The sequence below is a fragment of the Astatotilapia calliptera genome, chromosome 11 (genome assembly GCF_964374335.1).
Source record: "Astatotilapia calliptera chromosome 11, fAstCal68.1, whole genome shotgun sequence".
NCBI lineage: Eukaryota > Metazoa > Chordata > Actinopteri > Cichliformes > Cichlidae > Astatotilapia > Astatotilapia calliptera.
In genome coordinates, this window is record NC_137432.1 from 32,384,598 (window position 1) to 32,399,655 (window position 15,058).

Genomic DNA, 15,058 nt, shown 5'->3' on the forward strand with positions numbered 1-15,058 from the left:
TGTTAGCAGCACTTGGGAAAAAAAGACATCTACTGTGATGTAACACCCACAAACACTGCCACAAAGAGAGGTCGTTCCAGGTTGAATGCAGCATTCGTCAGCTTTAAAAGAAGTCTGGCAGTCAGCACTTCAGCGATAATACAACAAACAGCTGTGAGCTTAAGCTACAGGCACGCCTAAAAAGATAACTGGAAAAACTGATTTAAGACATCAGCAGAGGCAGAGACGCGCAGGCTGAATGCAGACAAAATAAAGAACCAACTCTTAGATGTTGAAATAAACACACACAAATATGGAGCCCAAACATTTAAATATTAGCAGAGTATCTGTACTTAAATATTACTGCAATGTATTCCCATATTTGTGTGTTACATAGACTTCAAACTTCGATGTTGATAGAACAACGTGTTGGTAAAACACGAAGAGCAGACTGTTGACTGAACACAAAGTATGCTGATGGTAGCTTGATTCATACCTCTTAGACAGCAAAGCTGAATGAGTGGGGAGTGGGAATATCAGGGACCATAATGGCACAAAGTTTGAGGCAAATCCATGCTAGTACATGAGGCTCTCAGATGCACCTAGCCTCCCTGGTTACCCCTCCACTTTAGAGATAAATAACAGTGTTTATAGCCAGCTGAAAGCACTATATTTTAGCAGGAGCACAGGTACAATTTTTGTGCGGACAATGTGAGTGTAAGTCTTCCGCAGTTTGAGGACTATTGGGAAAAACCTGACAGGAAGCAGTGCAGTGGAAGCTCTGAGGTGACATCACAGCTCTGGACTGGGATTCACAGCAGGCTATTAGAAGAGAAGGGAGTAGACGTCCTACAGCACCGACTGTAAATCTAAGGGTGTGGGGGAGTCTGCAAACCAAAGAGGAGTTGAATAACTCTAGACTTTAGTTTTTATAGTTTTCTTCTTCTCCCCAGTGCGCTAACCCACAAAGTAACTCCTGGGGTTTCCAACAGTCCACAACATTAGAAATTAATTAGAATTAAACATTTTCAAAATAAGGGATTATTTTGAAGAAGCATAATGGATCTGCTGTAGAGAGCAAAGTAAAAACGTTTTCTGATGGCTCCTTGTTTCCTGGTGGATGCATACTAAGAAGTGTAATTAACAATATTTAACCAAGTGCAGTGCATAAAGATAGCTGTTTAATTTCTTACTTTTGTAAAACAAAAAATAATCTGCCAGATGTTTAAAATGAGAGTTGCCCTCACTGCAGCATGATTATGTCTAGTTTTGGGAAATCGGAAGTCATTCTACTGAACGATGCTCAGTCTCGTCTCGGGGCTTATAGACGCAGGATCTCCACAGGCTGATGTTTGCTTCCAGGATCAAATCCTGTCTCAGTCATGTCCTGAAGGTCCTGTAGAGAAGTTGATATAAAATGTTTAGAGAACTGCGTAGCGACCTACATTCACACATTATCATCGTTTCCCTGCCACAGACTCAATTTTGGTAAAAAGAGCAGCTTTACATTTTTACTAAAACACATCCACACGTTCGTTCTCTCTGCAGCCTCCAACGCCCTTTTTTTTCTGACAAGAGATGACTATCCACACAGCTGGGGAGAGAGGGAGGAAGTGTAAATCATATCAAGGAATCTGTCTCTGGGAATCCACGAAAAATCTGTGGAAGACAGTAGGGGATTGGGTCAGAGGCGTGTGTGTGTTGTTCAAAGAAACGAATGGATGCCCAGCCATGCACTGGCAGCTTGACTGACCAGGCTGCTGAGACAGCTGGTGTGTAGACAACAGTGAGGCTGTCTTCAGCATGCGGTTACGATACAACTAAACCTTGAAGCATCAAATCCGTCTGTCTTCATGTGCCCACTGGGGTAACGACCCTACAGTCACTGCACAACTTTGCTGAATCCTAATTTCTCTCTGATGTTCTCTCTGAAATGTTTTTGGGGGATTAACAAACTGCTGTGAGGAGAAGTTGGCTGAAAACTGGTGATTTTTATTCAGATGTAAACAGAATTAATTCTCGCTTAAAGAGGACCAATCTTCAGATGATTACTGATTGGGAACTGAATGGGACTAACCATGTTTGTTTTGTTTTCTTTGTTCAAAGTCCTCCTGATTGTATTAATGTTTTCTTCTCATTAGTTACACCATTTAGTAACATCAGAATAATTTTCTTGATGAATTTTCGGGGTTCAAGGTTTCTTAGAGGTTGAAAGCTTCCATGGATGCGAGATTCCGAGTCTATTTTGGAGAATTAACTTACTTCGTAAGTAATGAACAAATACTGTGGAATGCACCCAGTTCCTTGCAAACATTCCCAGTGTTGAAAAAATGCCCCAAAATTGCTTCTTTTTTACCAGTCTTACATTAAAATTTTTAACCATGTTTGTTTATTTAAAGTTTTTTTTTTTTTGAGAGGCATGTTTTTAATTTGCTTTTTCCTGTTTTTCTGCCTTCTCTGATTCGTTAAGCTGTAAAACACATTAACAGCACTTTATCTTTACTGCTGTTACCTTCACTTGTGCAACTCTTCACCTGTATTTTTGTGAAAAGCACTATTTACCAAATCTAATCAAAGTTCACCTTTTAATGCTGAACAAGAGGCACATTCAAAAAAACGAACTACAGCAGTGTAATTCTTTTTATTACTGCAACAGCAGCACAAAATAAAAATCTCAGTCAAAGCACTTGAAGCTACACCAAAGTGATATTTGGGGCAGAGCTGTTGTGCTGGATTACATCAGCTTCAGGAGTGTAGTGTAGCATAAACACATACTCTGTTAAGAATCTGAAGTGTTTTGTACAAATCCCTTGAGACATTTATGCACAATTTAGAAGGCAAAAGTCTATTGTAAGGTTTTGTCTTGCTTATTTTCTCCTCTACTGCATGATCTTATTGCCAAATGTACAGGGAGCAGGCAGCCATTACCCCACCAGAAATGTGAAGTCGTTTTTTATAGCTAAACTGGTGTGAACGAGCTCAGTCACAGGGTGCTGTTGCACCACAGTTAGCTGTGTGGCTGCGCTGGAGAATGGATTACAACCCATTTCCGGTCTTGCGTATTGCCACAAAAGCAAAGTCCGTAAAGAGTAGATACCAACCAATGTTCCCTTAACCTCAACTCATCGCGAGTGAATGAATAGTGGCATTGTAAAGCGCTTTGGGTGCCTTGAAAAGCGCTATATAAATCCAATCCCTTATCGCGGCCTGGAACAGCAGCCTAACTCTAACTTAACCCTAAGCTTACAAAACATATCCATACCTGACAGTGTGAACGTGAAGTGGTCTTGTCATGTCTCTTGGAAAACAGCACCTGCTGGGGAAAGTGGTTTACCATTTAAGTGCAGGAGAAAAACACACTGGCTTGTATTTTTTAAAAACAATCTCTTGTGGGGAACACTTAGCTCGGGACGCATTGAAACTTGTTTTGGTGAAGCATTTGCACACAGGGAGGTGGGTGCTGTCATGAAATGGGTAATTCCTATCAATAGAGAAAAACATGAAAACTGTAAAAGACATTCACAGTCCAGGCTGCCTGAAAGAGCATTGTTTTTTTTAAATATTCTGAATATTGTAACGTGCAAATATAGGTTTAGATAAAAGTTCTTCCCTTTTAAAAAATGCAATATATTTCTCCTAAATGCAGAGCATATGTCTTGTATTGCTCTTGTTATAGTTGTGTAACTGTTAGGTTATCATGTCTACTCCACATTCATGATCTCTCTATTTAGTTTTGTAGAAAGGACCGAGTTTGACAATCATCTTGCAGAACAACAATAGAACAGCAATCACACAGAGCTATGTGTCGAACAAGCCTGAAAAATCCAGGCCAACGTGTTTATGGACTGTTAACGCGGTGTATGTGTGTCAGTCACCTTGTTGACACAGAGGGCGGTGAAGTCGCTCTGCTGGGTTTCTCTTGTTGTTGTGTTTGAGGCTCGCAACCTTGTTAACAGCAGGGGCTGGAAAAATAGCAGCTTTAATATCTGTGCCTGAGAGATAAACTGGCCTCTCTGCTTTCACACATCTTTTATGGAAATGACCTGTATACAATACACCAAATAAAACTAATCTTTATGATGCATGTGTTGCCTTTCATTATTACACAGTGATTTGATACACCTCCTTTGCGTCCAACTGCAATTCTCACTGCATTAAAGACTTTTGGTGTTTGAGGCTGATTGATTTTTTTTTTTTTCTGTCAGGGCAGAAACAACCTCGTGGGTTTATAAGTGTAAACAGCGGTGTTGTTTTCTTGTTTACAACTGTCACTCTGTGTTTTATAGCCCATTCTTCTGTTGGGTTAGCTTTGAAGCTTTGTATACATCCTTGTAAAGCTGCTTCATTTCTGTCCTAGATGTCGACACTGGAGCAGGAAGGGGAGGAGGTGGTGGGACAGGCTCGATGTCCCTTCGAGTCCCGCCAGTCCAATGTCGGCCTTTTCGCAGGTAAGTAGTGACCCAGATGATGTTCAAACTTGAAATCTCACAGGTGATGATCTGTGCTGTGACATTTTTATTATATAGGTCAGGCTTGGAGTAATGTTTTTTTCTTTTTAATCAAACTAGCGTTTATTAAATGAACTTGAAGTCGGGTAAAACGATGTTTGTGGTGGACTATATTCAGAAGAAGTCACATATATTTTGCCTGTTTTGTTTTTTATATTAACCTTGTGAAAATATGTTATAAATGTATTAGAAGGGGGTGGAACAATAGGAAAATGACGTTCATCTTTCAGAAACAGAAGAGGATGGTTTGCTAAAAGTGGGTAGCTGTTACATATAAAGGACCATTTCTAATCAATAGGCTTAAACGTGTAACTGCACTTGGCGTTCTGTCTCTCTGACGTGGTAATTGGATACTAAGATAATAATATATAATCTGCTAAACTGCATGTTAACTTCAATTAGTGCCTCATTACAAGTGTGTCTCAGTAAGAGTCTGAGCTAAAAGCCTGAAATGTCGATATAATTGAGTATCTTGGCATAAATCATCAGATGGTATAATCTGAAGTTTCCTCTTCACAGATCCCGGTTTGTGGTTAGATTTACTGCTTTATGAACATAGCAGTGAAGCAAGTTGATACATTGTGAACACATCAGGATCAAGTTCAGGGAAGAGAGAGCCAAACGTACACTCAACCCTGCCAGGTTTCCACTGACATTTATGCAAAGTTCACACAGGCTGTTATTAAAGCTCGCATAGTCTCCTACAACTGCTTTCCTTAGCCTCCTTTTAAAGAGGAATAAAAGTCACCTGTGACCAAAATAGACACTTAAGAGAAGTGGGTTAGTGGGAATTGTGATCCTTGACTGTAGTTCTCAATAACTTTTTTCCTTTTTCTCAGGTGGTGATTTCTACTCTGCCACCATGACTGACTTCTTGGCAAGTGACGCAGTTATTTACAGAAGTTTGGGTGAAAGCAGCCCCGTGCTGCGTACAGTGAAGTATGACTCCAAATGGCTGCGAGGTGAGAAGCCAATGCAATAAGGTGTAATGTAATAGCATATCAAATGCAGCTGTGGCTCTGTAATGCGGTTGGTGGTAGGTTAAGGAAATGGAAGATTTTCTGATATGGTGTGGGATCTGAGACCTTGTTTCATTTCAGATGACATCCTAAATGTGTAAACTACTAAAATTCACCGAGCTTTGAGGTCTAATGCAGGGCTTATCAAATCTTGTACAAACATTTACATGGTTGACATCTGCAGGTAGCACTGACCTTTAAATTGAACCTTTATTTTGGAAGTAACTTTCTTCGTGTCCAGGTTTATGTTTTTCCACACTTTCGAGCCGTTACAAATAATTAATAAACATCAGTTTCATTTGTCAAAATCTCCCCTTTAGTTTTTATTGGCACTGATACCAACAAATATTTTGTCACTTAATGAGGGTATTTTTCACTTCATTGCAGATGTGAGTAGCCTCATCCAGTGAAGTGAAAAAGATGGCTAGAGTATCTTGACTTGTTATGTGTCACTTTCTTTATGCATTTAATTTCATCTGATTTCAAAAGGGAGGAAAGAAACAATCGCTTTTCCTCATCTGGGAGGAAAACGGAGCCGAATCAACCTTCCAGTAATAAGAATGTTTGATTGTTATCATCACAATAATTGGCAATTAATTTGGCGTTAATTGTTTTAGCTATATTATCTTTATGTGCAATAGATTATTTTTTTTATCCTCGTTAACAGCGCTGAGCGAGTGGGGTCGTTTCAGTAAAGCAATTGCTTGTGACAAGATAGAAATGTATTCAGAGTTGTAGAAAGTGCTGTTGCAGAATGTTTTAAGTTATCTTTATTTCACTACTGATGCAGGACTATCTCTGCTATTTCACCCGAATAAGGATCTGTTATTGGAAGAATTGGAAGGACATTTTTCTCTGCTAAAATTTGGATTTTCCATTTTAGAGCTCAGGCATTTCACATTTATCTACGATTTATAAACCAAATTGAACATCTGTGTTTACCAGCTCCACGTCCAGCCTGTCATACTGGAAATAAGTCATCATTACCATTTTTTTCCTTGTCCTCTACAGAGCCCCATTTCCTCCATGCCATTGAGTATGGGAACTACGTGTACTTCTTCTTCAGCGAGATCGCAGTGGAGTACACCACTCTTGGCAAGGTGAGGTACTCATTTCAGAGCAGACACTACACAAATTTGTGTTGTGTGTTGTTTAAGCTTGTTGTCGTTTCTGCTCGAAGTCAACATGCAGAGCACATTCCTGACTGCTGTTCAGTATTCTGTGTCGGCTGCGTCTGAGTGTGGTGATTATAAATGATTTCCACTCCTGTCCCCTCAGGTGGTTTTCTCAAGGGTTGCACGTGTTTGTAAGAACGACAATGGGGGCTCCCCGAGGGTGCTGGAACGTTACTGGACATCATTTCTTAAAGCTCGGCTGAACTGTTCTGTTCCTGGTGATTCTTTTTTCTACTTTGATGTTCTCCAGTCTCTCACCAATGTACTGCAGATTAACCACCGGCCGACTGTGCTCGGAGTCTTCACCACACAGGCAAATAGGTTGGCATTTTTTCATGTTTTTTTCAAGGTAAAGATGAAATTGAAATGTCCATGTTATAGTTAGTTAGTAGCTAGTGTGATAATTTCTCTCTAGTCACGTTTGTTTAATCCTCTTTTATGTGATCTGCAAATTTGACCTGTTAACAATGAAATGTTACAGAATTCGATAAACAAAAACATCTTCGCTAAAGTTAATCCAGAAAATGTTTGTTTTCTGCGATGTAACTTACTTGTAAGGTACTACATGAGCGGTATCTCAAATGCTATCACTAGTAATATTTTTTTTCACTTTTCTGTGTCTTCTGAAACGTCGCTGAGCCAAAATAGCAATTTACACTATTCTGATGCACTTTTTGGCTTTCAGTGAATGTCATTGACAAACAGGAAGCAGTTCCTATCATGCTCTGCAGGTCTAAACTCTTACAGACATCACCCTGCAGAGTTGTTTGTGGCAGACACAAATGTTCAAATCAGTCTGATCGGGTATTAAACTGAGTTTAAGCAGCCAGCTTTTTCTAATTGAGAATAGATCAGTTATATGTTCTGCCCCCTGCGCTCTGCTGGAGCCTCACTATTCTCTGACAGAGAAAACTTTTGTTTTTGCGAGAAAGAGCAACATCTGATAATATCACAACGTGATTTTCATGATTGTCTGGAGTTCATATGTCAAAGCAGCTGGGAGGATCAAAGTCATTCACTGCTTTCCATGAAAACATACAGTACAAGCTATTAGTATGTAATTCTGGATGGATGCATTTTTAACTTCTGCAATATGGAGACTGTTCTGTTTTTTTTCCTTGTATCGTATCTACACTGTAGAGGGTTAGAAAGAGGTAAGAATATTTGACATATACTAGTAGTAGTAAAGACGAGCACAGACAGAGCAATCAAAAATCACATTTCTGGCCACTTGTGACAGGAAGTCAGTGGGCTGAATTCTTGTCTTTAGTTGGTGAATTCCAGACTTTTGTCTTGCTCTTTGTAAAGTCTTCTTTTGGGGTCCTTTTAACAGCATCACTGGCTCAGCAGTCTGTGCTTTCTACATGGATGACATAGAGAAGGCCTTCAGTGGTAAATTTAAAGAGCAGAAGAATAGTGAGTCAGCCTGGACACCTGTTCCAGAGGAGCAAGTCCCAAAACCAAGGTGAGAGACTCATCTTTAAATAGAAACTGTCACTTTCCTAGAACATTTTTTCTGCTTTTGACAACAGAGCTTTTGCAGCTGTTGCTGTTATTGTTCTGCACAGACATCTCTTAAAAAAAGGCAGCCACACAAGGCACCTGTTTTTTCCTCCTGCTCCTCCCAAAAACAAACAGCTGCCAGTGTTTTTACATCTGCCTGTGGAACCAGATTTATGTCTAATGCTTTTTTTTTTTTTTCTCTCTCTCTCTCGCTCTGCTGTTGTCGTGCAGGCCAGGCTGCTGCGCTGGCGAGGGATCAGCCGCCGCCTACAAGTCATCCACCAATTTCCCTGACGAAACTCTGACTTTCATCAAGTCTTATCCGCTCATGGACGAGTCCGTCCCCTCCGTCAACGACCGACCCTTTTTCACCCGCACCACCAGCAGGTAGAAGATTTGTTTCAATAAGAGAACAGATGGAAAGTATTATGAAAAATATTTTTGTTAAATTACTTTCAGTCACTTTCTGATGGCAGTATATGTACTTGGAATTCACTAACAAAAGGCAGTTGGCACCTGCCAGCATCTGCACAAACTTGTGAAGTGTTGAGTTAAGAATTACATTCTCCTACAGACTAAAAACATGTATGTTATGTTAACTGGTGGCTCTAAATTACCATAGATGTAGATGTGAGAGAGTGGTTGTGTGTTTATGTTAATGTGTGCTTTAACAGACGGGCGAGTTGTCCAAGGTGCTACTCTACCTCGGTTAAAACAGACAATAGGTTTAGCGTTGCAGGTCTATCAGACAGCTGAGAATTACAAAGAAATGCCTGCTATAATTATTTAAACAATAAAAACTGGTGACATTTAAAGGAGGACTTGCATAAGCTCTTTGGTTTCATTTCCTGTACTTAGTGCATCAACACCTGGAAAACAAATGCAAAGTTATTCCTCAAGACCTCTCAAATGGTCACGTATTTTTTGGTGAACGTTGTCATTAGATCACATTTAAAATCATTACCGTGAGTGTTGCTGTTCAGAACGTGGCTGCAGTTATAAAACAGACCTTTAGGAGAAAATGCCAGGATTATTTCTTTGGTACTTTAGTGGCTGTTTGCCTTCACAGCATCATGTACCAGCAGTGTTTTTCTTGCAACCGTGATTGGTATTGATGAGTGACCTCAAGTGGAACACACTACCTTGCTTGCCATTAAAGCACATTGAATTTTTTTCAACACTGGATTTACATCAAACATGAAGGGGGCACAAGGAGAGGACTTGTCTGTAGGGCTGGCCTAGCTCCACAGCCCACCTGTCAAAGGGAGGGTGTGTGTGTGTGTGTGTGTGTGTGTGTGTGTGTGTGTGTGTGTGTGTGTGTGTGTGTGTGTGTGTGTGTGTGTGTTGTGATATTTGAGAATCCACTCATACCAGATGACGATGCCGTGAATGTTAAATTGGTGAAAAGTGTCACAAGTGTTTCACGCAGTAGCTCACAAACCTCAGACATGTATGTACTCACAGCGGATACATATCACCGATTCAACTTACAACCGCAGGCACAGTCTCATAGTATACAGGAGCCTTGTCCACGCCTGCTGAAGCAGAGCCAGGCTGACAGCCAGCCAGACACTGCAGTGGCTCCACACTGGGGAAACATGCACCGCTTCACATCTGGCGCCAAAAACATCACATCTGCTTCGCCTATCCCCAGAGTGATGCTAGATAAATGAAATCTAACCAGAAACGCATCACGCGCTATTGCCGAGTCATTGCGGGGACGTGCCCGTCAAGTTCATGTGGGTAAACACACCAGCCTCTGTGGGACCATCTGGGAGGCACTGAGGGAGAAGTGAGGGCACAGAAGTTGCTGCGGGTGTCCTTTTTATAAGAATCTAGAAGCACTGCAATGCCAAAGAAATTATTAGAGGAAGTTTGTTTGTTTAAATCCCCGGGCCAGAGAATGGAAATACAGCAGAGAAAATGAATGAGTTAAGCCTATCCACCTCTCAGCCACCACTGGACTCAAGGTGCCCTTCAGCACAGCTTTTAATCCTCACCTGCTCCAGTGGAGCCAACAGTAGACAGCTGTGGTGATACTGGGCACCTCCCAGGTGTAACTGCGAGAAGCTGGATGAATATGAAGCAGGGTGGCACTCCAAATAAAGCGGTGTGTTGCTGGACTTTCACACAAATACAACCAGAAAATAGAAAACCGGGCCTCTGTGCAAGACTGCATAGAAAAGTGGCTCAACAACACAAAGAATGGATCGATTGAATGGCTCTGGGTGGGCGGATAGATGGATAGATGAATTGATAGGATGAAGGCTTTAAAAGATGTAGGCGATGAAGGAAGGGGATGGTGGGTTGGTAGATGAAGTGACTGATTTTATACTGATGCTTTATACAATGAGCTTAGTACTCACCCACTGTTTGTTTTGTTTACCACTGAAACTCTACTTTCATAAAACAAAGAAGCAATAATGAGATGCTAACCAGAGCATTTGGTGTTGTTGACGCCCACAAATTTATGCAAGCAAGTGACATGACAGCTTAAATTTAGATGATCTTCAGTGTAGATGTAAGTCGCTTTGTCTTGTTGTCTTGTTTTTTTAATGCAGGTTCAAGTTGACTCAGATTGCAGTGGATACATCTGCAGGGCCATATAAGAACTACACGGTAGTCTTCCTCGGGTCAGATAATGGCCATGTGCTGAAGATCCTGGCCAGCACTGAGGGGGCCAACGCATCTTTCAGCACCCAGCTCCTGGAGGACCTTGATGTCTATAACCCTAACAAGTGAGACAAAGTCTATTATGTGTCATGTTGCTTCTGTATTAAACGATGCGTGTTCTTGTAATTGTCTCTTTGGTTTATTGCTCTCTCTCTTTCCATTTCTTTTGCTTTCTCTGTACTTTACTTAGCACATCTCTGTTCTTTTCCTTCTCTGTTGCTTGTTCTCCTCCTCTCCTTGTTCTGCCTTGATCTGTCCTGCCCACCCACTCTTTGGTCTATTGTAACACTTTGCATCACCCTGTACAGCTGGAGGGGATGCTTTTTTTTCCCCCCCATGTATTCTTTTGTTTTCTTGCTGCACAGCTTGAAAAATCTATCTGCATGGAGTTTGATTCACAGTCGGCTTTCTGTATAATTTTCAGACTGAACCAGCCGTGTACAGCGCTGATTTAAAAAATGAAACGAAATACAAAATGCCTGATTGTGACAGTTGGTGTTTTTCCGTGTTCCCAGGTGCAATGTGCAGGGGGAGGATAGGAGGGTCCTGGGGCTTGAGTTGGACCGGGATCATCATGCGTTGTTTGTGGCGTTCTCAAGCTGCGTGATCCGTGTGCCGCTGAGCCGCTGCTCTGAGTACAGCCACTGCAAGAAGTGAGTCAACTATACAGTAAAGCATTATCGCCACCAGAGTTTGGACAGAATATTATGCATATTCTGTATAAAATTTTTGATACTGATCAGTATATTTTGTTTAAGTGAAAGGTCCCAAAACTGTGCAGTACCTCAGAAACCATGCATGGGTTTTTTGTTTTCTCGTTTTGTGCCACAAAGAAAATGACACTAACTGATCCAGGTAAATCAAGTAAAGTAAGATCAGTTTCCCTTTAGCAAATGCATCCACTCACAATGCTTTTATAGGCTTTTGAATAGAGTACTGTACCATAAAGCAGATGTTGGACTATTATTTCCCCAATTCTTAAAATTGGACCACTTTTTCAAATAAGTACTATTAAGTTATTTGTGGTGTTGGCAGGTAAGTGACCATAGGAAAAAAATGAAAGGTTATTGAACCCATTAGCAATTTCGTATGCCTTCTACATTGGAAATTCTGTGTTGAAAGGTTGGACGTTTTCATAAGCTCAAGTCGTCAGATTGCTGTCTGATCTTCATGTTTGAGTATACGTGGTCCATTGTTTATACAGCTGTAATAAGGAGCATTTGCATGTGCGAAAGCATGCACAAATGTTAACTGGCGAATTCGAAATGCAAGCATACGAGCCCCAAATGTAGTCCTATTAAAGATATTTTTTGCAGCTGTTTTTGTTTGTTTTAGATTTTGGAGTGCGTTTATACTGTACGCTGGCAAGAAACTAGATTATCCACAGAAATCAGAAAACACATTTGCATGCATTATAAAAGTGTGTGTGTGCATGTGGAAAGTCAGTAATAAGATTTCTCCACTTGCTTCGACATTGTTTTGAGGGAACAAATGGTGCTCCTTTCTTGATTTTCCCTGTATTGAGAGAGCATAACTTTTGCTTTAGCGTTTGATGTTTCAGATGTCAAACGTTCACCGGTACAAAATTACGTATACCCTTTCATCATTTTGTTCCCTTTCTTACACGTGTGTAGCCGATGTTTAAAAGGCTGATTGCGTTTACGGCCAAGAAATCAACCACTTTAGGAGAACAGCAGGGAAAAGCTTTAAGCCCTCCACCTGAACTTTAGAGACTGCTTTTACATGAAGTTATTATCAGAGTATTAGGTTACCGCAGAATGGCGAAAAAGAATGTAAAACACATGATGTAAGTATTTCACCTATGTTACTTTCATGTATTACTTTTAGGAAAGGTGTGGTTACATCATTGGTCCGCACAGATCTGCTGTTTTTATCTGCTGCGATTTTCATCTCTGTGTTTGAACAGAAGCTTCACTGAATGTTTATGCTGCATGCTTCAGGTCGTCGTTTATCTGCCCCGGTCCCATTGCATTCAGTCAGTTTTGCTTTTATCCGTTTCTAAGTTTTCCAACTTGGCTTATATTAAAAAACTTTTCTTTGTAATTTTTCAGGGGTTTACTCCAAGTTCACGTTGCCTACCATTGCTCAAACACAGCCCGTTGTATTCTGTAATTTATTAAACAGGCCAAAGTAAAAGCTTTTGTGAAGGAACACACTTATAAGCAGAGCACAGCAACAGCTTCAAGTATCCTGCTTTGCCAAACTACATTATAGCCTCAGCTAATGTAGTTGCTCCTCAGCTTCAAGGTCTATTTTTGGTGCTGTGAGGAATGTTGGCCCCTTATAACTCCCCCCTGTTCTCAGCCCCTTCAACCCAGAGGAAGGATTTCTCCTCAGCTACCCCAGGGAATGCATATACCCCCATAGCATGCAAACCCCTCATTGCAAAGGCCTGGAGAAGCTCTCAACATCATTTAGTCATAAATTGCATCCAGCTGATTGGCTGAGAGCCAGTAATGTTGGTCACTGCTTTCTTTTCCTGATGTTGTAAGGGAGAGAAAAAGGAAAAGAAGGAGCAGAAAGAAAATGGATAGGGCCTGTCTTACTTGAGCTCGTGGCCTTGCTGCATCCACAGATCCTTTTTAGAGACTTACAGCTACAGCACACCTCATCCTGGGATTAGTGTCCCCCATAAGCAGCATCACCACTGTCCAGGAGGTCAGATTTCAGCCACAATATCCTCCTTTACCACACCGCTGAAACAATCTCCCTCTAGATGAGATTTACTCCATCTCTCTCGTGTCTGCTTCCATTTTCTCTCACTCTTGGCTTGTTTCTCTCTCTCGCTCACTAAAACCAGTACCGTCAGGTTTGTTTTCTCACTCGAGGCCCTGCTGCCAATATTAGGTTTCAGAAAACGCTCTGTTTTGAAGAGCAGCAGAGAACTGGATGAAATGGGAATTTTAATAAAACAGTATAATAAAGGGGCAGAGGAGGCCCCAAACCCTCAAAGTCTTTAGATCCAAGGATTTTCAGCTCGCTTGACTATTTTTTTATTTTTTTATTTTTTAATATGAACTGGTTCAACTTGCTCATATTGTTATTCAGGACTGCTCTTAAATAAATGTATATCAATTGATGCTGTCACATACAGGGTACTGTTAATTAACTGAAGATGTAATGCCTCAAAGGGTAATTCCAGGTTGTTAAAACTTGGCTTGTATTTTTATAGCATTGGCTGTATTTTCTGTAACCTATGATGATCTTGTATTGTATCAAAGTTATTGCTGATATCCGGGAAGATTGCAAGTCTATAATAACATCCGAAAGGTGCCAGACACATGAGCAGTCAGGTTAATAGAAAGGCTTTAAATCAGACAGTCTAATCCCCCAAACAAGTCTCGCACATTAAACAACAAAACACACTGTAATTGCTCAGCAGAATAACACTTATAAGCCCATTCTTATTTCAGAACCTCATTTTTTTTCTTGTATAAGGTTAGAGAATAATGATAGTCGTTGTTGAACTATAGCTATGACTGCCAGTGGGAGGCAGTAAGCAGTCTCCTGTAATAAATTATCCTTTTTGCACTTCTTATGGGTAAGAGACACGTGAGTATTTTCACTTCAGCATAAATATATAATATGTACATTTGGTCTGGAGCTAATGTTCATCTTGGTTAAGAAGTTCATTTGACTTGAAATATAGTGGTTTCTAAAGCTGTGTCGCAGTCAGCACAAAAGGTCAAAGTTGAACTGTAATGGATATGTTAACAATACAGGGCCCTATTTTTTTTTTCTTACAGGTAATCTGAAGAAAGTGTTGTATATGTGGTAAAAGGAGCTTTGAAAGGAAAGCGCCTGGACTTCTTTTGTTTTCCTTGAAGATGTTTCACCTCTCATCCGAGAAGCTTCTTCAGTTCTAAGAGCAACTGCTGGAGAGTCCCAGATTTTAAGTCCTATGGGGTGTCCCCCAAGAGGGCCATGGACCCCCTGTTGATCCTCTAACTAATCACACGAGTGAAGGTGTGAAAACAGGTGTGTGTCACCTTCACCCAGGGTTTTGGGTGAACCCACTGTGAAGTCTAGCCCCACCCTATCATGTGATTTCCTGAGGTCAAAAGGCCCAGGATATGAGTAGGTGTGTGGGAGTGGTTAAGGCGTCTGAGCAGGGATCTCAAAACTGGATTATAGATGGCAGACAGGTGTCGTAAGCCATCGCCTCTGTTCAAAGATGGTC

At 40.9% G+C, this 15,058-nt stretch overlaps 1 protein-coding gene across 5 annotated transcripts in view; it reads left to right on the forward strand.

Moving 5' to 3' along the window:
- Window positions 1–15,058, forward strand: part of sema6cb (semaphorin 6Cb) — a 147,248-nt gene that overhangs the window by 94,468 nt on the left and 37,722 nt on the right. For all 5 annotated transcript variants that reach the window (XM_026183764.2, XM_026183766.2, XM_026183767.2 and 2 more), the window contains 8 exons: window positions 4,337–4,427; window positions 5,327–5,449; window positions 6,518–6,606; window positions 6,785–7,002; window positions 8,015–8,146; window positions 8,416–8,571; window positions 10,746–10,922; window positions 11,373–11,510. In XM_026183764.2, coding sequence (XP_026039549.1) covers window positions 4,337–4,427; window positions 5,327–5,449; window positions 6,518–6,606; window positions 6,785–7,002; window positions 8,015–8,146; window positions 8,416–8,571; window positions 10,746–10,922; window positions 11,373–11,510 — 1,124 coding nt within the window. The remainder of the gene's footprint in view (window positions 1–4,336; window positions 4,428–5,326; window positions 5,450–6,517; window positions 6,607–6,784; window positions 7,003–8,014; window positions 8,147–8,415; window positions 8,572–10,745; window positions 10,923–11,372; window positions 11,511–15,058) is intronic.